General features: G+C 44.4%; 1 protein-coding gene across 1 annotated transcript in view; it reads right to left on the bottom strand.

The window, feature by feature from the left end:
• Nucleotides 1-210: 210 nt before the first annotated feature.
• The window catches only part of LOC126291823 (luciferin sulfotransferase-like), a 74,793-nt gene continuing 50,271 nt past the window's right edge, over nt 211-24,732 (bottom strand). Inside the window, exons 5-7 of the mRNA XM_049985524.1 lie at nt 18,355-18,475; nt 15,056-15,150; nt 211-702 (exon numbers count right to left, since the gene is read on the bottom strand). Coding sequence (XP_049841481.1) covers nt 391-702; nt 15,056-15,150; nt 18,355-18,475 — 528 coding nt within the window. The 3' untranslated portion in view covers nt 211-390. The remainder of the gene's footprint in view (nt 703-15,055; nt 15,151-18,354; nt 18,476-24,732) is intronic.

Raw genomic sequence — 24,732 nt, 5'->3', positions numbered from 1 at the left:
GCCGTTCTCCCTGTTCGCCTTCTTCCCTTCACCGCATGTGTTCCTGTTTCTATGCGTTTGGGCGCTGATGAGCACGCTGTTTAGCGCCAGAAAACCTCAAACCACACACACACACACACACACACACACACACACTACATATATTTAGCCATGCAGAATTAGGTGGTTGTTTCTTAAAATATAATAGGGGAGAAGAATGTTGTAGAAGTGGACCTTAAACCACAGAAGATTTTATTTAGCTCACTGAAATGCAATGTCATGTATTTTACTGTACAATGCTGTCTTTCCTTTGGATTTGTCCGAAGTTTTGTTTGTGTCGAAGTGTCTTCAGCACGGGAATATGGTCAGCGCGTGGTGCGAGGGAACAGCGCTGGAACCGACCGCAGGCTCTCATCGGGGCCCGTCGAAGCCGGACCCGGCGAGGCAGGCGTCCGTCCAGGCGTCGACCTTGCGGCGAACTTCTTCGGAGAGTCGCTGCTGGCCGTCGCCAACGGCGCCGCTACGCATGAACTTGAGGCCCTCGGAAGCCGCGGGTCGGAGGCCCAGGTCCTGGCGGGCGTTCTCCACCGTCTCCTCGAAGTTGACGGCCTTGTTGGAGCGCATCTTCTGGAAGCTGAGGTGCTCCAGCAGCGCCGGCAGCTGGTCCTCCAGCACAGGTCTCCCCAGGTGGGCGGCCACTTTGCCCACCACCGAAGACAAGTCCTGCCGACAAACAGCAGGCAGTATAACGAAAGTTATGATGAGCATCCAGGACCTCGTGTGGCCACAGCTCCAGCTTGTGACTGATCAAAATTATTTTTATCGTTTTCGTTTCTTCGCGGTATAATTTCATCGTATCAATCAAGAAGCAAGGTAAGTCAAGGAAAAGGATGTGATATTTATCATTTCATTGAAGCTTAAGTCTACGTTAATGCATATGATCTACACTCATAAATAATTGCAGAATGTGGTGCCACACGACGTGGCACTACATAAAACTGGCGCTAATAGCATAGCCACATAGGGAACACACACGACACAGATATGTAAGTCCACGGTATTGGTGATAAGTTGAGGAAACCGTCCCGAAACACATGTGCTACAAAACACCACAGTTTCCTGCGCATGTACCCCGACATCAATATGGGATATGATCATCATGCACACGTACTCAGGCCGCACAACAGGTTGGCATACGCTGGACCAGGTGGTGCTTATGATAGCCTCCCATTCTTGCACCAGTGCCTGTCGGAGCTCCTCAAGTGTCTTAGTGGTTTGAAGACGTGCAGCGATACGTGACCGAGAGAATCCCAGACGTGCTCAATGGGGTTTAGGTCTGAAGAAAAGGCAGGCCACTCCATTCCCATGATTTCTGTTTCAAGGTACTCCTCCACGACGGCAGCTCGGTGGGGCCGAGCATTATCATCCATCAGGAGGAAAAGGCGGACATACTGGTGCAAAATGACGTCCCGATACACCTGACCTGTTACAGTTCCTCTGTCAAAGACATGCAGGGGTGTACGTGCACCAACCATAATCCTACCCGGCACCATCAAACCACGACCTCCATACAAGTCCCTTTCAAGGACATTAAGGGGTTGGTATCTGGTTCCTGGTTCACGCCAGATGAAAAGCCGGCGAGAATCACTATTCAGACTATACCTGGACTCGATCGTGAGCATAACCAGGACCACTGTTTCAATTACCATGTACTGTGTTCTCGACACCAGGCTTTACGGGCTCTTCCGTGACCAGAGGTCAGTGCAATGCACCTTGCAGGTCTCTGGGCGAATAAACCATGTCTGTTCAGTCGTCTGTAGACTGTGTGTTTCGAGACAACTGTTCCAGTGGCTGCGGTGAGGTCCCGAGCAAGGCTACCTGCAATACTCCGTGGCCGTCTGCGGGCACTGATGGTGAAATATCGGTCTTCTTGTGGTGTTGTACACTGTGGACGTCCCGTACTGTTGTGCCTGGACACGTTTTCAGTCTGCTGGAATCATTGCCATCATCTTGAGATCACACTTTGTGACACACGGAGGGCCCGAGCTAAGACCTGCTGTGTTTGACCAGCCCTCCAGTCGCCCTAGTATTCCACCCCCCATAACGTCATCAATATCTGTTCTTTGACCCATTTTCCACACACAGTCACCATTAACACGTCTGAGAACGTCTTCACACTTACTCGCTGCACTGTACTCTAACATGCACCAACACACCTCTGCATATGTGGACTGGTGCAAAATGGTTCAAATGGCTCTAAGCACTATGGAACTGAACATCGGAGGTCATCAGCACCCTAGACTTAGAACTACTTAACCACAACTAACCTAAGGACATCACACACATCCATGCACCAGGCAGGATTCGGACCTTCGCCCGTAGCAGCAGCGCGGTTCCGGACTCAAGCGCCTAGAACCACTCGGCCACAGATGCGTTCTGGACTGTTGTCAGCGCCACCGTGCGACGACTGCAGGTCAAATGCACCGCATGTTCATACCCCTAGGTGATTTAAACACGCAAGCCGCCCACCAGAGCGTTGCTTCACCATGTATCAGTATTATCCTTAATTTACCAGCATGAGTGTAAAAAATTCCGTACTGTATCCAACCAGGCAGGTATTCGTTCAGAGACGGCAAAGATCATCCGTGCTTCGTTGGACGCACAGACATACATTACTACTGGCAATACCGTGCAGGTGAATAAAGATGGGAGGTGGGACTACAAACTTCCGGTGCATGTTGTTTTGAGGCCAGAGTGGGCAGTGCTGCTGCTATCTTAAGTAGCCCAAACATTAGCAGAAAACTGTTTACGAGTGCCTCTTGTTCATTATTTCTGCCGTGTGCGCCAACCAACTGTTTTAAATACTAAAAATTGTAGAACTTAACATGAATAACATATTGGAGGAAGGCAGTTCCGCACATTTTTCTGTTCTTGAGTGCGTTTGCTCTAGTAATATGACGCGGTCAGAGTGACGTCACGGAGAAGTTTCACCGCGGTGAACTATGCGGGTATGAATGTGGTGAACCTAATGTTTGGGCTAGTTAACATGGTGAACTTCGGTTTCAAGTTTGTGACGTAATGTGTGCTCCCCTCTTTTTTTTTTTATCTTCGTGGGCAATACCGTACACAGTATCACTGAGGACAGCACTTTGGAATGGCAATATGGCGGCGAAGGCAAATGACGTGTAAATAGCTGCTTACTCAGTGATAAAACAGTGGTAAGAAATGTTGATAAATTGATATAACTAACTCACCTTCAGAGTTTTGACAAAATGGTAAATAAAAATAGTTCAAATAGCTCTGAGCACTGTGGGACTTAACATCTGAGGTCATCAGTTCTCTACAACTTAGAACTACTTAAACCTAACTAACTTTAGGACATCACACACATCCATGCCCGAGGCAGGATTCGACCCTGCGACCATAGCGCTCGCGCGGTTCCAGACTGAAGCGCCTACAACCGTTCAGCCACAAAGGCCGGCAATGGTTACTAGATGCGTCGTGTTTGGTTGTTATTTCTCGTAAAGACACCAGGAAAGGAACATGTCACAATGCAAGAATAACCAGGAACATCTTAAGCACTTTTGGTTTTGTGCTGTATGTAAACTTAAATCATTACGTTACAGTTTGCCTTATCCGAAATACCGGCAGTCATTAAATAGTTTATATGTATTTTAAGAGCTTTCATAAGACCAGTATTAACAAACGCAGCTTAATGGAGTGTTTTTAACCAGTTTTTGTCAGCTTTGGCTTTCCTCCGAATGATATACACGTTATTAAAGTGCTCCTATATGTAGAATGTGCTATTTGTCGTCGATAACAAGCGTATATATTCATATGACTTCTTACGAAAACTATTATCTGCTTTAAAGGTGTTTATATGTAACTTGATATTCTTCTTACAACACGTTTCTACGATGTGCATGTTAACATTAACTAGTAAGCAAAAATTTTCTCAACTGCACAACATGATTAGACGGTCTCGTAGAGGTTACAACGCCATGTGGTTTCATAAAATGTAGTAGTACCACATGAAAAGTTACTGACACCGCCCTCTTTCCTCACAAAACGTCAGGCTTCAGTCCTTGCCAGTTTAAAGCCTAGTTTACACGACGACATTGGGTTGCGCCACTCGTTGCGTGGAATGAGTTGCACGCAAATAGTTTCATATTTGACTGTAGACACGGGGAAACCAGTATATACTTCAGTTTCGTCGTTCTGTGGGTTCGTGAGTCGTGTCTAGAATGAAAGCTTTGGCAGCTGCACGGCGCACGAGTTGTGATGGAGTTAAAGCTTGTTGTGTGGAATCGCTGCATAAGATAAAAATAAGAAACGTGTTTCGATTCGTGACTGGATGAAGAAAAGACGTCAGCTCGGTTGCTCAGCACCCTTGCTGAAATAATTTGAAATGGAAGACCCGACAAATACATTTAATTGTCTTAGAATGTCACCAGAACTGTTAATGTTTCTTATAGATAGAGTTAATTACGCGATAAGGAATAAAGATATTGTAATGCACGAAGCACAGTCGCCAGAACTGAAATTACATATCACATTCTATGCATTGCAATTGGGAACACTAGGCATGTTATAAGATGCAGTTTCAGTTGGTGATGACACCAATAATTATTAACAGTAATAATTATTAACGTTAACAGCAATAAATATTCGAAGCAGGCTGCATTTAAGAAGAGAATGGTTTGCAATCTACTCTCTTGAAGATGGCAATGTTTCAAAATTCAAACATATGTGAATGGGGAGCACTAATGCGAAGTTTTAAATAGATGAATATTGAATAAAGAATGTAATTTGCGTACCCTTCCCTCCTGTCAACAACATTCCATAAAAAAAACAAAAAAAAAAAACAAAAAAAGTCGGCCAACTCGAACGATGTGATTTTAGTCTCGCAGACAAGAGCATTTCTACAGCTAGAATTACATTTGATTGTATTTCTCTTAATTCAGTTATATATGTGCTCCTAATTAATAAAATTTGCCCTGCAGCTCAGATATTGTAAAACTATCTATGTTCTGACCGCAAATGACAGTCTCAGCTGCAGCAATATGTTGCTTATTTTTGTAATCAGCATCACTGAAATCCCACAAACACCAATGCAAGGCATATATATACAAAAAGCGAACATTATTCTCCGTTCACCACTTCATATTTCAGTTTGTCCACATTCTAAGACGACACATAACCTTAAAACTCATGCAACTAGTGTCGCCAAAGTTGGAATACGCCGAAAGTGTTTAGTTTCACCGACGAGTTGCGAGCCGACCGGAGTGGCCGAGCGGTTCTAGGCGCTACAGTCGGGAACCGCGAGACCGCTACGGTCACAGATTCGAATTCTGCCTCGGCCATGGATGTGTGTGATGTCCTTGGGTTAGTTAGGTTTAAGTAGTTCTAAGTTCTAGGGGACTGATGACCTCAGAAGTTAAGTCCCATAGTGCTCAGAGCCATTTGGCGAGTTGCGCAAACGCGCGGCGCGCTTGGGCAGTGGCCGGCAGCGCAGTTGCCTGCAATCTAGTGTCGTCGTGTAAACTAGGCTTAATAGTGTATATCTGTGGCTGGCTTACGGCAGAGGCTGGTCTCGCCAGACATCATCCTGGACGAGCTGAACGCTACAACAACAACCCGCGGCCACGAGATTCTGTATTTTAATTGTTAAGAAATAATGGTAGCGCCCTACGTTTGTCTGAATAATGATTCAACTATGCTACTGAGGGGGCTTTCAGTCAGTCACTATCGCGTAGCTCAGGAGACTGAGAATTTGGGTCGGTAAGACGACGCATGTGTTATTGCACGTGAGCGGAGAGTGTCGTGAGTGTCGTGATCGATACCTACCTGGAGAAAAATAGTGTCAGTGTGGAATTTTACACGATTTCGTTGAAAGAGTGTAGGAAACTGTTCTTGGGCTGAGTTGTATTTAAAATGCAAGGTTTCAAGAGTGCAGTAACTGGTCTACGGCGTGACGTGTGTAATTATTTTCTGAATTCTGTCAGAGTCGGGCTTCTCGTATTTTACGTGACATTTGACGGAAGGTCAACTCATTGTAAGTTGGTACGGATATAGTCAAGAGTGGCTTGTACGCTGTGTCAGTACTTGATAGTATAATTCGTGAGTCGTTAAAATACGACGATAATAAAATTTTGACTTAGGTAATTTTATCTGAAGTGCTGGCTGTTGCGCGGCCTGTGATACTATTTAGTGCACACGCCACTGGATTTGAGTGTTGCAAACGGTTAGGGGAGATTTATGAAGGCACAGTCTAACGTCACTGAGTGTCATCCCTGAGTGTAATATTCTTGGAAAATAGAGTCGTACTACGGGGTAGTAACATTGTTGTGTATTTTGAGTAATTGCTTACCGAGCATTATCCTCGAAGCTTTTTTGGAATGGCGAATGTTGCACAGGAGAAAACGGATCGGAGGCGAATTATTATTAACAGCGTATTTTGACCATAGGTGTTGTTAGTGACGTAACCATTGAGACCACACTGTCCCAGATAAACCCACTCAAAGGGGAAATTCCAATTGCTACCGTTATTTGTGCAGTAAAAGTGGTGGGTGACAATGACATTTAGAATTTGCTACTGGATACGCGAGAGGCCAACACTTGAAGGGGCTTATATCCTGAAAGCCTGAAACAAGGTGAGCTGTAAAGTAGTGGTGGCACATAGGATATATTTTGAGTTTTTCTGTATTTTTCATCTCGCTTGGTGTGGGCCTACTAGTGTTTGGCACTGATTCATTCATAGCCGACGTTTGATCACTGTAAAGCACTTACATTTAAAAAGGAACGAAAATAAACTTTCATTAGTTAAAAATAAATTTTAGTCCCACGACGACCTTTCAGTTATCGATAGTGAAAAGAAAAGTGTTTAAAAGGAAAGCAGAAGCTATAGTTCTGACTTGGCTAGTAGCGTAAACATGCTCAAGTCAGTGATTAGATACAAACAGTTGAAATGACAATAGTTAAACTGAAGAGAGTCATTTTCAAAGGCTAGCACCTTATTTCTTAAAACATTAAAATATTTCAATAAGAGGTTGGTTTTGAAGTATTACGATTAATAAAACACTATAGTTGGAGAGAATATTCCTAAAAGGTTTACCAAAATAATGACCTGATACGTATCTAAAGATTATATTATTCAGAAGTAGCGGAACAAATAGCAAGAGGTGTTGCATAAAAAATTATTTACGTCATCTTCATAATAGTTATTATCTCTGGAACTAGGTGTCAACAAATATTACGAAAATACTTTAATTCTGAAACTTTTCAACATTTTAGGGACTTGTAATTAACTGATAGTACATAAATGTTAAGGTCTATCAGGGTATAATTATATATGGGGCAACGTATAGTGGTATAATTATATATTTTTATTTTTATAATTATACACCGTGAATTCATTGTCCCAGGAAGGAGAAACTTTATTGACACATTCCTGGGGTCAGATACATCACATGATCACACTGACAGAACCACAGGCACATAGACACAGGCAACAGAGCATGCACAACGTCGGCACTAGTACAGTGTATATCCACCTTTCGCAGCAATGCAGGCTGCTATTCTCCCATGGAGACGATCGTAGAGATGCTGGATGTAGTCCTGTGGAACGGCTTGCCATGCCATTTCCACCTGGCGCCTCAGTTGGACCAGCGTTCGTGCTGGACCTGCAGACCGCGTGAGACGACGCTTCATCCAGTCCCAAACATGCTCAATGGGGGACAGATCCGGAGATCTTGCTGGCCAGGGTAGTTGACTTACACCTTCTAGAGCACGTTGGGTGGCACGGGATACATGCGGACGTGCATTGTCCTGTTGGAACAGCAAGTTCCCTTGCCGGTCTAGGAATGGTAGAACGATGGGTTCGATGACGGTGTGGATGTACCGTGCACTATTCAGTGTCCCCTCGACGATCACCAGAGGTGTACGGCCAGTGTAGGAGATCGCTCCCCACACCATGATGCCGGGTGTTGGCCCTGTGTGCCTCGGTCGTATGCAGTCCTGATTGTGGCGCTCACCTGCACGGCGCCAAACACGCATACGACCATCATTGGCACCAAGGCAGAAGCGACTCTCATCGCTGAAGACGACACGTCTCCATTCGTCCCTCCATTCACGGCTGTCGCGACACCACTGGAGGCGGGCTGCACGATGTTGGGCCGTGAGCGGAAGACGGCCCAACGGTGTTGCGGGACCTTAGCCCAGCTTCATGGAGACGGTTGCGAATGGTCCTCGCCGATACCCCAGGAGCAACAGTGTCCCTAATTTGCTGGGAAGTGGCGGTGCGGTCCCCTACGGCACTGAGTAGGATCCTACGGTCTTGGCGTGCATCCGTGCGTCGCTGCGGTCCGGTCCCAGGTCGACGGGCACGTGCACCTTCCGCCGACCACTGGCGACAATATCGATGTACTGTGGACACCTCACGCCCCACGTGTTGAGCAATTCGGCGGTACGTCCACCCGGCCTCCCGCATGCCCACTATACGCCCTCGCTCAAAGTCCGTCAACTGCACATACGGTTCACGTCCACGCTGTCGCGGCATGCTACCAGTGTTAAAGACTGCGATGGAGCTCCGTATGCCACGGCAAACTGGCTGACACTGACGGCGGCGGTGCACAAGTGCTGCGCAGCTAGCGCCATTCGACGGCCAACACAGCGGTTCCTGGTGTGTCCGCTGTGCCGTGCGTGTGATCATTGCTTGTACAGCAAGTATGGTGGGTCTGACACACCGGTGTCAATGTGTTCTTTTTTCCATTTCCAGGAGTGTATTTTTTCCTTGATTTGCTCGTGTACTGAAATAGGGTAGAGCCTGAATGTTTTAACAGGGCTAGTTACGCGGACAATCGTAGGGTGAAATTCTAGCACAGTGTAGGCTCCAGCCACATTGCGAACCGTCAACAAACCACAGACTCACTGTAACATCACTCACAACTAGCATCAGGGGACCCTTCTGGCCTCAACTCCATCAGACGGTGGTTCAACACTAGCCAGTGTGGACCCAGGATGACAAATACAGACAAAGAATCACAGATTCACTGGAACAGCAATTAAAACTGCCATCAGGGGCCTCATGAGGTATTAACTACAACAGGTGATTATTTGGCCCCAGCCACACTGTGGACCTACGAGGCAAATGTTTACCAAATGTGAGAGATTCACTGTAACAACAACCAGAAGTACTATTAAGTGCCTCTCGCTGTCTCAACTCCATCAGCTCATCGGCAGCCGCACACCAGACCACAGATGACAAATCCTAACAAAGGACTCATTGTAACAGCAACCGCAGCGTGCATCTGGCGTCTCATGTAATCTCAATTTCACCAGCTTAACACCTGGACATGACAGCATCTACATCTAAGTCTATATTTATATCTACGTACATACTCCGCAAGCCAGTGTATGGTGCATGGCGGAGGGTACCCTACACTTCTTTTCCTCATCGTCTAGCAAATGGTTAGAGGCAAAAATGGCTGTCTGTATGCCTCCACACGAGCCCTGATTTCTCTTCGTGGTCCTTAGGCGAAAAGTGTTTTAGGAGCAGTAGAAACGTTCTAGAGTCAGCTTCAAATGCGGGTTCTCTAAATTTTCTCAACTTCGCCTTCCCTCCAGTGATTCCCGTCTAATTTCCCGAAGCATCTCTGTAATACACTACTGGCCATAAAAATTGCTACACCAAGAAGAAATGCAGAAGATAAACGGGTATTCATTGGACAAATATATTATACTAGAACTAACATGTGATTACATTTTCACGCAGTTTGGGTGCATAGGTCCTGAGAAATCAGTACCCAGAACAACCACAGTTCATAAAGAGTAGTGACTGGCGTATTGTGACGAGCCAGTTGCTCGGCCACCATTGACCAGACGTTTTCAGTTGGTGAGAGATCTGGAGAATGTGCTGGCCAGGGCAGCAGTCGAACATTTTCTGTATCCAGAAACGCCCGTACAGGACCTGCAACATGCGCTCGTACAGTACCCTGCTGAAATGTAGGGTTTCGCAGGGATCTAATGAAGGGTAGAGTCACGGGTCGTAATACATCTGAAATGTAACGTCCACTGTTCAAAGTGCCGTCAAAGCGAACAAGAGGTGACCGAGACTTTTAACCAATGGCTCCCCATAACATCACGCCGAGTGATACGTCAGTATGGCGATGACGAATACATGCTTGCAAAGTGCGTTCAGCACAGTGTCGCCAAACACGGGTGCGACGATCATGATGCTGTAAACAGAACCTGGATTCATCAGAAAAAATGACGTTTCGCCATTCGTGCACCAAGGTTTGTCGTTGAGTACACCATTACAGGCGCTCCTGTCTTGTGATGGAGCGTCAAGAGTAACCGCAGCCATGGTCTCCGAGCTGATAGTCCATGCTGCTGCAAACGTCGTCGGACTGTTCGTGCAGATAGTTGTTGTCTTGCAAACGTCCCCATCTGTTGACTCAGAGTTCGAGACGTGGCTGCACGATCCCTTACAGTCATGCAGATAAGATACCTGTCATCTCGACTGCTAGTGATACGAGGCCGTTGGGATCCTTGCACTGCGTTCCCTTTTACCCTCCTGAACCCACCGATTCCATATTCTGCTAACAGTCATTGGATCTCGACGAACGCGAGCAGCAATGTCGCCATACGATAAACCGCAGTCGCGATAGGTTACAATCCGACCTTTATCAAAGTCGGAAACGTGATGGTACGCATTTCTCCTCCTTACATGAGGCATCACAACAACGTTTCACCAGGCAACGCCGGTTAATTGCAGTTTGTGTATGGGAAATCGGTTGGAAACTTTCCTCATGTCAACACGTTGTAGGTGTCGCCACCGGCGCCAACCTTATGTGAAAGCTCTGAAAAGCTAATCATTTGCATATCACAGCATCTTCTTTCTGTCGGTTAAATTTCGCGTCTGTAGCACGTCGTCTTCGTGGTGTAGCAGATTTAATGGTTAGTAGTGTACTTGCTTGTTGATCGAACGTACCAGTAATAAAAACTAGGATTTTTAGTTTTGAATTTCGAATTACTTCGATGTCTTCCTTTAATCCGGCCTGGTGGGATCCCAAACAGTGGAGCAGTACCCAAGAATGGGTAGCACCAATGTTCTATACGCGGTCTCCTTTACAGATAAACCAAGCTTTCCTAAAAATTTTCGCATTAAACCGAATTCGACCTTTCGCCTTCCCTACTACAATCCTTACATGCCCGTTCCAGTTCATATCGCTTTCCAAAGCTGTGCCTATACCATCAACGTGTCTATTAGGTCACTACTGATAACATACTTGAACATTAGGGGACTGTTATTTCTATTCTACATCTACATTTACATGGATACTCTGCAAGTCACACTTTCGTGCCTGGCAGAGGGTTGATCGAATCATCTTCACAATAATTCTCCATCATTCCGATCTTGAACAGCCCGCCGAAAAAACGAACATCTATATCTTTCCGTGAGAGCACTGATTTCCCGTATTTTATTATGATGGTCGTTTCTCTCTATGTAGGTCGGAGTCAACAAAATATTGTCGCATTCGGAGGAGAATGTTGGTTATTCAAATTTCGTGAGAGGATTCCACCGCAACGAAAACCGCCTTTGTTTTAATGGTGTCCATCCCAAATCCTATGCCATGTCAGTGAAACTATCTCTCTTTTTCGCGATAATACAAAAATGGCTGCTCTTCGTTGCACCTTCATGTGTCCGTTAATCCTAAGTGGTAAGGATCCCAGACCGCGCAGCACTACTCCAAAAGAGGACGGACAACCGTAGTGTTGGCAGTCTTCTTAGTAGATCTGTTACATTTTCTTAGTGTTCTGCTCTTACATTTTTCTACATTTGGAGTTAGACATTATGCATCGCACCAAGTAGAAGTTCTGTGTGACTCATCTTGTATGCTCCTACAGTCGACACTTTCCCGCACACCACAGAGTCATCAGTAAACAGTCACAGGTTGCAGCTCACCATGTCTGCAAGATCATTTATGCGTGTAAATAATAGTAGTGGTACTCTTGCACTTCCCAGTGGCGTTCATGACGATACACTTGTCTATAATGAACACTTGCCCTCTAGAACAATGAACAGAGTTCTCTATTTAAGGAGTCTTCGAGCCACTCACACATATGGGAACCTATTCTGTATGATCGTATACCTTCATTGACAGTCTCCATTACCTTTCATCCATGGTGTGTAGGATATCACGTGAGAAATGGACAAAGTAAGCTTTACATGAGCGCATAGCCAGACAACTGACCACAGATAACAAATTCTAACGAAAGGTGCATGGTAACAGCAGTCTCAGATAGCATCCCCCTTAGGCCCTCAGCTGCACAAACTAATCGTCTGGCACTCGTCTACCCAAGTGGGTAGCCACACAGCAGACCACGTAAGATAAATCCTAGCTACAGATGTAACAAGAACACAACTATCATCTACATCCTCAGATGACAGCAAACACGGCCAGCTTACAGAATCTCATGCAGCCGCATCTGCACCAGCCGATCATCTGGCAAGAGTCTGCCAAAGTGTATGGGCAGCTACTCTGGACAGTGCAGGTGGAAAGGCACATCAACACCCCACAGAAGCACATCAACACCAGTCACAACCAGCATCCAGGGCCTCATTCAGCCTCAAGTGCACCAGCCCATCATCTGGCACCAGTCTCCCTCGTCGAGCAACCACTGTGCAGACCACAGTCAAGTCCAGTCACCAGACCACAGGTAGTATGAAACAGGGCTCTCAACAAGTATCTATGGCCCCACTGAACGACCCAGTGCAGTGGCAAGATACTGGGTTCATATTTGGGAGGGCGGTCGTTCAAATTAACACTGAACCATCCAGATTTAGGTTTCATATGATTTCCCTAAATCGCTTAAGGATAAAGCTAGGATGAGCTCATTGGAAAGGGCACAATATTCTTCTCCGCCCTTCATTAATCTATGCTTGTGCTTCATCTGTAATGACCTCATCGCTGACAAGAAGTGAAACCAAAAATCCGCATTCCATTGTCCTCTTCTTTTGTTTGAATCATAATCATATCATTCCAGTTGAAAGTATGCCTGCTTTGCTGGGTGCTAACATGCTCGCCTCCCATGCTAGTGGCCACCGGTTCGATTGCCGGACGGGTTGGAGACTTTCTCCACTCGGGGACTGGGTGTTGTGTTGTCCTCATCATCATTTCATCCTCCTCATCGATGCGCAGGTCGCCCAGTGTGGAGTCGAATGAAATAAGACTTGCAGTTGGCGGCCGAACTTCCCAGAATAAGGGCCTCCCGGCCAACGATGCCATGCGCTCATTTCATTTCCAGTTGAAAGAAATAAAGGAAGCCAAAAGGCAGTACCTTTAAAACGGAAATTTGTAATCTAGTGGCCAGTATTTAAAAAAAAATAAAAATTATCTGTTGTTTTGAAATGCCAGGAAATCCTTGATGTAAGGCCCTATAAAACTTAGATATCAATTTTTAATTCAACTGCACAGTGAACATCAGAGGTTGTCCAACATGCAGATAGATTACATTTTGTATGGTATGGAATGAAACCTACGTTTCTAGCATTCGTAGACTTAGAGAAAGTTTTTGACAATGTTGACTGGAATACTCTCTTTCAAATTCTGAAGGTGGCAGGGGTAAGATACAGGGAGCGAAAGGCTATACACAATTTGTACAGAAACCAGATGGCGGTTATAAGAGTCGAGAGGCGTGAAAGGGAAGCAGTGGTTGGGAAGGGAGTGAGATAGGACAGAACCCTATTTCCAATTCATTCAGGGTGTACCTTGAACAAGCAGTAAAAGGTTGTAGCCTATCCCCGATGTTATTCAATCTGTATATTGAGCAAGCAGTAAATGAAACAAAAACTTTGAGGTTCACCGATGACCTGGAAGAGCAAAACTAGGATAATGGAATGTAGTCGAATTAAATCAGGTGATGCTGAGGGAATTAGATTAGGGAATGAGACACTTAAAGTAGTAGATGAGGTTTGCTATTTGGGGAGCAAAGTAACTGCTGATGGTCGAAATAGGGAGGATATAAAATGCAGACTGGCGATGGCAAGGAAAGCATTTTTGAAGAAGAGAAATTTGTTAACATCGAGTATAGATTTAAATGTCAGGAAGTCGTTTCTGAAAGTATTTATGTGGAGTGTAGCCATCTATGGAAGTGAAACATGGACGATAAATATTTTGGACAAGAAGAGAATAGAAGCTTGCGAAATGTGGTGCTACAGAAGAATGCTGAAGATTAGAATGGTAGCCCACATAACTAATGAGGAGTTATTGAATAGAATTCCGGAGAAGAGAAATTTGTGGCACAACTTGACTAGAAGAAGAGATGTTCTGAGGCATCAAGGAATCACAAATTTAGTATTGGAGGGCAGCGTGGAGGGTAAAAATCGTAGAGGCAGAATAAGAGATGAATATACTAAGCAGATTCAGAAGGATATAGGTTGCAGTAGGTACTGGGAGATGAAAACGCTTGCACAGGATAGAGCACCATGGAGAGCTGCATCAAACCAGTCTCTGGACTGAAGACCACAACAACAACAAACAACATGGTATGGAATGTATCTCTGCTCGATATTTCAATTCAAATGTGATTTTAAACTTTGATTCATGCAACACATTTGCAAACATGTGAAGTTAATATGAAGTTGTATGAAACATTCTCAGTTCACTCGTCGCGTGAAATAGGAATAAAATCTCGGGCTTTCGACGAGATCCTCCGACAGTTCAAACATGGACTCAGTCTCTGGCAGCATGACGTAATGATGACATATGCTGACTGTAAATGGCCACCTCAACAGTAGGCACGACGGGCCTTTGTTCCTGATAAATACGATTTTGTCTAGTGCTCGAGATTTTACTCATATTTGACGAGGAAGAAAACGGAAAGTTTCGTACAAGGATATCATCGTGAGAAACTTCGAGCTCATGCCTGGCGGCTTTTTGTCAACAGTTATATCTAACAGTAGTTCAGGTCCGAAAAGACTCACAGTCTTTGTGGATCCCACTAATTCTATCGTTTTGCCTCCCCCATCATGATTTTTTAATTTATTTTACTGTTTATTATAAAAAGTACTTACCGCCTTCATCTCTTCAAAGCCGAAAACTAATATGTTCGGTTCATTCCTCAGCTTCCAGAAAGAAAGGACGTGGTCCCAAAATGGAGTGTACTTTGCTGCAAATAGATAAATAAATTTACAAATGATATACCGCTGTTTTCCCGTTTGGTTGTTAAATAACAGCCTTCCTAGGATAATCAGCTGCGTATTGTTGAAACCAATTTGTTATGTCCCTACTTGTTACTGACTGCTTGACACTATTTCTGATGGAGTGGTGGATATTCAATACCACTGACAAATTCAGAGCACCCACGTCCAACAGCGAAAGTATTTTAAACAAAATTTTAGGTTATATGATTACAGATATGACAGATGTCGGTAGATGCTCGAATAATGGTTAAAAGAAAGCCATAAAACTCCAACGCAAACTACAACAACTAAGCTTCGTGTAAACTAAGATGACTGACACACATACATTAAAACCGCTGCAATCATCAAATCTAAAATAATCCATTAAAAAACTAAAGACAGTGAATGATGTGAAACAGTCATCGCAAATCGTGAATCATGGCTGGGTGATTACTGGACTACTGAGGGATGAATCAGCACTCTGCAACACACTATAAACCCTCAACCTTAGAGTTTAGGGTGGAGTATGAAAATCCACAAAGCTTTAAAGTGTGGCCAAGTCTCACCTTCTCATCTGCTTTACTAACCAACAGACCCCCACTTCGGCCTATTGATACCCTTGCTGCGCAGCAGATTGGGTTTATCGTGCACGCTTCAAATTCTGTGCAACTACTAATAGGTGTGCTTGGAGTAGAACAGGTTAGTTCTGGGTTGATACGCCAGTCGGTATGTCAGTAAGGTATACCACCAACGCCGCACGTGGTAGCCGTGTGGTCTAAGGAGCCTTGTCACGGTCCGCGCTGCTCCCCACGTCGGAGGTTCGAGTCCTCCCTCGGGCATGGGTGGATGTGTTGTCCATAGCGTAGATTAAGTAGTGCGTGGGCTTAGGGACCGATGCCCTCAGCAGTTGGGCCCCATAAGACCTTACCATAAATTTCCAATGTTACACCACCATCGCAGCAGACCATAGAATGGGGCATGCAGAACGCAAGAACTGCTCTGCTACTTAAACAAGGCACTGTGAGATAACATGACTTAACTTCACCGAATGACAGCCACTACACATGAGTAGGACTTCGTTTCACCCGAGAGACCGGATGGAGGAATGCCACGGGTGGATTGCTGGTTCCACAACTCGCTGCTTGTTGTTCCTCACCTCCAGCAAACAACCCTCCCATTAAAGCATGACCTTCTGGCTCAACAGCGAGTTCACAGCATGTATGAGGACGGCCTGTTCATCAACTGAGTTACACCTACAGGACCCCTTGTCTCCTAAGTCAATTTACTCGTTTCGCTTCATTCCCACAGTGCCCAGAAGAACACCATCATCTTTCCATGCCGTTGCAGCTTGTATGCTTGTACAATTTTTCCTGCTGGAAACGTGCACTGAGTAATGAAACTCATGGGATGCCTCCTAATATCGTGTCGGACCTCATTTACCAGGCGTAGCACAGCAACGCGACTCGGCATGAACTCAGAAAGTGGTTGGAAGTCCCCTGCAGAAATATTTAGCTATGATGCTTCTATAATTCCGAAAGTTTTCCTGGTGCAAGATTTTCTGCACGAACTGACCTCTCGATTATGTCCTACAAGTGTTCGATAGAATTCATTCTGGGTGGCCAAATCATTTGCTCGAATTGTCCAGAATGTTCTTGAAAGCACACGCGAACAACTTAAGCCCAGTGACATGACGCATTGTCATATCTAAAGATTCCATCGTTGTTTGGGAGCATGTAGTCCATGAGTGTTTGCAAATGATCTCCAACACTGGACCAAAGGACCCAGTCAGTTCCATGTAAACAGAGCCTACATCATTATGGAGTCATCTCCAGGTTGCACTGTGCTTGTTGACAACTTGGATCCGCGGTTTCGAAGGGTCTGCGCCACACTCGAACCCTTTCATCAGCTCTTACCAACTGAAAACGGATTGTCCATTATGCATTCCAACGGACGTGGTCAATTCCAGCAGGACAATGCGACGCCCAACACATCCAGAACTGCTACAGTGTGGCTCCAGGAACACTCTTCTGAGTTTAAACACTTCCGCTCGCCACCAAATTCTCCACTCATCAGCATATCTGAGATGCCTTGCAAATTACTCTTCAGAAGATATCTCCAACCCCTCGTACCCTTACGGATTTTTGGGCAGCCCTGCAGGATTCACGGAGTCATTTCCTTCCAGCATTACGTCAGACATTAGTCGAACCCGTGCCAAGTCGTACTGCGGCACTTCTGCGTGCTCGCAGGCGCCCTACACGATATTAGGCAAGTGTACCAGTTTCTTTGGCTCTTCAGCGTAGGTACAGAATGGTCTGTTACGTTGTCAATCCTTTTGCACAGCTTATATATAGATTGTAGGGTACTTCGCACTGTTGGTGGCCTAGGTCCCCATTTTTCGCCAAGGCAAAGCGTCACCATAGTATACGAGGTAGCAATACATGACCAAGAGATGCAGTCCGGCAGGTCCAGCAAGGAGTGTGTCGATTGTATTTTGAGCTTCCAGTAACAAGTACCCGTGTAGAGCACATCTCACAACTATTGAGGGCAATTTGAGGACTCAGTAGTGGCGAGACAGAATCTTCCAAGCTGATGTCCAGCCGTACAGTCGACATTTGAGAGATCGGTTCGTCCTCCAAGACGACAATGCTCCTTGTAAACACCCAAGGAATGAAGCGAACGCCATGCCCTGCACATTACCTGATCTGCAGTCGACTGAGCACACCCTGGACCAGCTGAAGACCGCACACAGTGGATGACTTCAATATGGTGATCATCGAAAAGTGGGACAGGCGGACCGGGAGCAGCAATATCTCGACCAGGTCGTGTTCAGCAAGCTAAGGAGACTCCTAAGATGTTTTAACGCGTGGTGTGGGGCAACGCTGTTTCGTGTTTTACCCTCCAACAGAATTTTATTTCGCAAGTGAAGGAAGAAGTGCACTTCCAGACAACCTGCTCTTATTTCAGAGTGAAGACCCATTCCTTCTTTACCTGGTCGCCTTGAACCTAAGCCCATACATGATGGAAATAAGTTCACATCTTCCTCATGGTTTGGTGACACCCACTACATCTACCATGCAGTATACACTCACTCATCCGACATCTTGGTGAAAATATGGTATATAATGTTATCTTCGTCTGCTCCAACCGTTTCTTCAAATACTGCTTACTGCGTTGCAGAAACATTCACTTACGTATGTTTTCCATGAAGGCTTCCGCAAACTCATCCGCTGTGAGAGAGCAGCCGAGCCAAAGCTGGTGGTGGTTGAGGTAGGACACGATCACGTCCTTCACGTTTCGAGTCACGTATATTATCTGGAACATTCCAAAACATGGCCACCATTGCCCTACAGTTGTAATAGAAAAACCTTTACCCTGAAATTATCAATGTCGATCTTCTAGCAAATAGTGTTGCCTGTTTCATCATTTTCTCTCCACTGGGCAAGTTTAATATTTGCTAAACCACCTGTCTGATCTTCAACATGTTATTTCGGTTAAGTAAGGAAGAAGCACTTCTTCGAACTATGGAGAAAATAAGTGTGTGTCACGACTTCACTAAAAGAAAGACCAGGAAGTTAGGTGATATTGGATGTGAGTTCGGAGATGGGAGCAGATAAAAATTGTAGCAGGAGACCAAATCTTGACTACAGTAAGCAGGTTGAATGGATTTAGCTTGCAATGTAGTTACCTAGAGGTCGAAAAACTTGCCTACGGAAGACAAGCGCGGAGGGAGCTTCATCAACAGTCTTCAGACTGAAGATCGAAACAACATACTCCAATTTATTATAATACTAGCTGACAAACTAGTCATTGCTTGGATATTTTTTTTTGCCAAATTTCTATTAGAAATGAAAAAAAAAATGAGTATCCAAACTGAAAACGTGGTTCTGGACAATTTCTGTACGCTTTGCGCAGCTGCTTCGCGTCTCTACATCGCGATTTTGTAAATGTTTCAATGACAATGCCTCTCCATTGCTCCATGCACGTGTATCGTTTTCACGTAATGCCATTAGCGCTTCCGAGATGAAAACTGTCAAAAGCCCTGCCAGGTGTCTGGGATTTCCTTAAGCTGGCCCGACTGTAGGAGTCTCCTCTTACTAGTAAAGAATAGATGTATCAAAACTTCAAGCAAGATGCGGCATTTTTTCACGTGTTTCAGTGTTTATGATGTATCTCTTGAACTATGTGTCGTACAATGAAATATTTACGTAGTTACATTCAGCGTAATCTGTAGATACTGTCAGCGAAATATGTTGCGAATGGAGTTAGTAACGAAGAAGTAAGAAGTTTAAACGTCATCCATGATGCAACGGTTTTTCACACATCTCAGTGTTTATCACGTCTAATCTCCGGAACTATTTGTCATACAATGATATAATTTCGCAAAATATCTGCGAATGGGGTCAGCTGAAAAGAAGAAATAAATTTAAATGTCACTCAAAATGCGGGCAGTTTTTCAATCACGCCAGTGTTTATGACATATCTCCTGAACTATGACATACTTTTGTAGATGCATTTAGAGGCGTATATGGATACTGCCTGTGAAATTCATGGAGAGGACATGTAATACACATCCAGACGGCATGCGTGATGCGTCAGTTTTTCACATATTTCATTGCTTATGACGTCACATCTCCTGAACTACGATAGGTAAGTGCTTCCTAGCCCCACAGTGACTGTTGCCTGACAGTACTGGATGTGTGGTGGTCGAAATTGGTCCTGTGGTGTAGGAGGAGATGTGGATTACAGACACACACACACATACACATGCATACACATACACACACACACACACACACACACACACACACACACACACACACACACACACACACACACACACACACACATATATATATATATATATATATATATATATATATATATATATATATATATAATGTGTGTGTGTTGTGCGTGCGCGCGTATGTGTATGCATTCAAAAATATATAGCATAGTACAAAATTTTTTACATGCTATAAAAATTGATATACACACACATACACATGCATACACATACGCGCGCACGCACAACACACACACACATTATATATATATATAATGTGTGTGTGTGTTGTGCGTGCGCGCGTATGTGTATGCATGTGTTTGTGTGTGTATATCAATTTTTATAACATGTAAAAAATTTTGTACTATGCTATATATTTTTGAATTTATTATATTATATAATCAGTCATTAGCATTTTAGTACTTTATGATAATATTTATGCTTCAATGCACCAATACACTTCATTTATTTTATTACTTCAATATTTGTAAATTTGATTTATTAGTTTCTATCTTTCTAATGTCGTTTTAAAAAGACTACATGCTGCTATATAGCACAACAATGTGTTTTTGTTACAACAATACCTCTTACAGTATTCATGATTTTCTTTTTGTTTTTTCGTTCTGTTACCTTAATAATCATTTCATTTTCACATGACATATCAAAAAGGAAAATTTATGCACAATTTTCTGCAACTATCTATCAGTTAAACTATTTATTGAAGATATGAAAAGATATAACAGATTTTATTAGGTACATTATAGAAAAGACAAAATAGAAAATTACACTGTGTAGCCAATAGATTTCAAGATTTAGTATGATTTATGGCTCGGTAACATACAGCACTACAAAGGTAAAAAAATCGTACAAACTTTCGATAATGTCTTCTAATGTTTGTATGGTTCAAGAGACGAATCAGAAACGCAGTTAATTAACAATGAAAATAATGAGATTACGCAAGTAATGCCGGATAACAAGAATGAAGCATTCGAGGAACAAAGATTGCAAAGGAGAATAGAGATAACGGTGTTTCAATAGAAAAGATTGAAGTGGGATGCAAAGCAGCATAAGAAAAATATCAAAGTTATTTACAGACATACAGCTCCGACAGAGAAGTGAATGAAACTATAAAATGAAATAATGAGTATAAATTACAACCGGGGTACAGAGCTACAGGTTGTGAGATAGTTTTTGATCCACTTTCAACGAAAACTTTACTAACAGCCCTTCAGAAACTAGGCATTTGATCAATTAGTTTTAGTATACCGGAGTATATATACACTATCTGATCAAAAGTAACCAGACACCACCAAAAACATTTGTTTTTATGTTAGGTGCATTGTGCTGGCAGGTACTCTATATCAGTAACCTCACTACTCGTTAGACATCGTGAGAGAACAGAATGGGACACTCTGCGGAACTCACGGACTTCGAACGTGGTCAGTTGATTGGGTATCACTTGTATCATATGTCTGTACGCGAGATTTCCGCACTCCTTAACATCCTAGGTCCACACCTTCCGACATGATAGTGAAGTGGAAACGTGAAGGGAACATACAGCACAAAAACGTACAGGTCGACCTCGTCTGTTGACTGACAGAGACTGCCGACAGTTGAAGAGGGTCGTAATCTGTAACAGGCAGGAATCTATCCAGACCATAACACAGGGATTCCAAACTGCATCAGGATTCACTGCAAGTATTATGACAGTTAGGCGGGAGGTGACAAAACTTGGATTTCATGGACGAGCAGCTGCTCATAAGCGACACATCACGCCGGTAAATGCCAAACAACGCCTCGCTTGGTGTAAGGAGCGTAAACATTGGACGATTGAACAGTGCAAAGACGTCGTGTGGTGTGACGAATCACGGTACACAATGTGGCGATCCTATGGCAGGGTGTGGGTATTGCGAATTCCCGGTGAACGACATGTGCTAGCGTCTGTAGCGCCAACAATAAAATTCGTAGTTGGTGGTGTTATGGTTTGGTCATGATTTTCATGGAGAGGGCTTGCACCCAGTGTTCTTTTGCGTGGACTATCACAGCACAGGCCTACATTGATGTTTTAAGCACCTTCTTGCTTCCCATCGTTGAAGAGCAATTCGTGGATGCCAACTGCAGCTTTCAACATGATCGAGTATCTGTTCACAATGCACGACCTGTGGCGGAGTGCTTACACGACAATAACATCCCTGTAATGGACTGCCCTGGACAGAGTCCTAACCTGAATCCTATACAACACCTTTGGGATGTTTTGGAACGCCGACTTCGTGCCAGGCCTCACCGACCAACATCGATACCTCTCCCAGTGCAGCACTCCCTGAAGAATGGACTGCCATTCCCCAAGAAACCTTCCAGCACCTGATTGAACGTATGCCTGCGAGAGTGGAAGCTGTCATCAAGGCTAGGGGGGAGGGGGGTGGGTGAATTCCTGCGTTAGCGATGGAGGGCGCTACGTACTTGTTAGTCATTTTAAGCCAGTTGTCCAGATACTTTTGATGACATAGTGTTGATCATCATTCCTCTACAACTCAGAACTACTTAAACCTAACTAACCTAAGGGCATCATACACATCCATGCCCGAGGCAGGATTCCAACCTGCGACCGTAGCGGTCGCGCAGTTCCAGACTGTAGTGCCTAGAACCGCACGGCCACCCTGGCCGGCCACTCAGTAAAAGTAATAAAGAGAAGGCTGCAGGGTGTATGTATAATGTTCTGATCGTGGTGCACATGAAAATTCGGCTTCACGGTACCGTACAACACCGCTAGAAGACCCAAGATAAAATGGGGCATGCCACTGAAAAACGTGAGTGTCGTACGGTAATTCGTTTTCGGCAGCTGCACACGTGTTGCAACTGTGTGTGACCAATCGAGACCGCTAAAGACGTCATTCAGTCTGCCCTGAAACAGCTGCAACATTCCGATGCTACAGGAGACTGATTGGATTGTGTAGAAATTGACTCGACCCCTGGCTGTGCAGACATCATGTTAATGCAAGGGACACTAGTAGTGGCTCTGTTTTGAACGACTATTGCGTGGTAGGGGGAGGTGAAGCCAAGGATCAAACGCTTATGTCGCGTAGCTTGTAGACTACATCTAGAGTGTCAACAAACGATCCTATTACCAGATTGTCTCAGTATTGCCAATAATTCGACAAATGTAGGCGTTCAAAGTCAATAGGTTTTCACTTGAGTACCGGGAAAGTAATAGTTGTATAAAGAAACGATGAACCAAAGCAAAACTAGTCCAATCAGAAGCAATGAACTTATAACAAAAATGAGTAAACAATGTAGTGCATTGGACAGCGTCTCTTGTTATGATACTGCGTAAATAAAATACACGTATTAAGTGGGTATTGTGTGTCAGTCCTCTAACAACCTGTTCATCAATAATACCTAAATAACGTCTTGGGCCTAGTGGCCTTGTAGTAAATCATGTGCCTGGAAACGGAGAGGTCGCAGAATCGAATGTTGGTCAGACACAGCACTTTTCAGTCTGCCTTTATCTAGCCTCTCAACAATGGGAGGAGTCGCTTGGAAGACACATGGTTCAGATTCCAGATTCCACTTTAAAATGTTGGTGCTCTTTCTCTGGTAGGACGACTGGGGTAGATTAGGGACTGCAAGTTGCCGTAACGGCACCAACTCTAAAGAACTTCACCTGGCCATTGAGCCGCGTTAAATTATTATCACTTAATATTCAACTTTCTTTCTCCTTCTTTTTCAGCTTTACGGAAGTCGTGAAGCCTTGGGAAGTACTTGTAGCTATGTTTCCCCCCCTCAATCTTTATTCTCTTCACTGAGCGATTGGAATCTGCCCCTGCTTCATAATGGGAGTTCTGTTTCCTTGCTTGCCTCTTGAGACATAAATTTAATGACATTGCATATAATCACATGTGCCTAATCATGAATAACTTTCCCTGCACCTACAATGTACTGAGACTGTGATGCCATGCTGTGTAGTGAAGACAGCAAAGGGAATGCTCGAAGTGCTCAGATCAGGGGCGATTGACTAATCCAGCGCTCAGGATGAGAATGTGTTTCTACTTAGGATCCCTACATAATTTGGTGACAGCTCTACACACGATACTTCACCTTACCAGTGGGCTTCACTATTCTATTTTGGCTCTAACGGCATGCTATGGTAACGTGCCTTGCGGATTACGAGGGCTATTGGGAAAGTAAGGAACGATTGTTCGCGAAATGGAAACCACAGTGAAAATCAAAACTGTTTTATTTGCAACTGTTAGCTACACCTTCCAACTGCTTCTCTACACAGTCACCGCTCAGACCTAGACATCTGTCGTAGCGTTGTACCAACTTTTCAATTCCCTCGTTATAGAAGACACCCGCCAGTGCTTTTCGAAATTTTCCTACTCTGGACTGCAGCTCGTTGTCTGTGTCAAAATAGTGTTTTCATAGCCAGCGGTTCATTTGAGCAGCCAATTACAGGCTGTATTGTGGGTGATCAAACACTTCCCATCGGAAACGCTGCAGGAGCATCTACATTGCCCCTGCACAGTGTGGCCGAGAATTGTCGTGTAGAACGAATCGCATGACAGTTATGTTATGTGGATTGCATAGCTTCAGGCGAAATCTTTCACCAGGCCGTCATACTTGGTGGGAGACGCTAATTTCTAGCCGTCTTTATTTTGTCACTGAGCTCAGAACTGAAAAGAGCGACATGATACGATCGACGGGCATACTAGACACAGTGCCCAATGCACCTGTGCAAAGCTTCATCAGAATTTCACTGTATTTCCCATTTCACGACTGATCTTCCCTT

The sequence above is a fragment of the Schistocerca gregaria genome, chromosome 9 (assembly GCF_023897955.1).
Source record: "Schistocerca gregaria isolate iqSchGreg1 chromosome 9, iqSchGreg1.2, whole genome shotgun sequence".
In the NCBI taxonomy this organism is placed as follows: Eukaryota; Metazoa; Arthropoda; class Insecta; order Orthoptera; family Acrididae; genus Schistocerca; species Schistocerca gregaria.
Note: the sequence above shows the minus strand (reverse complement) of the source record. Positions and strands in the feature narration are given on the sequence as shown.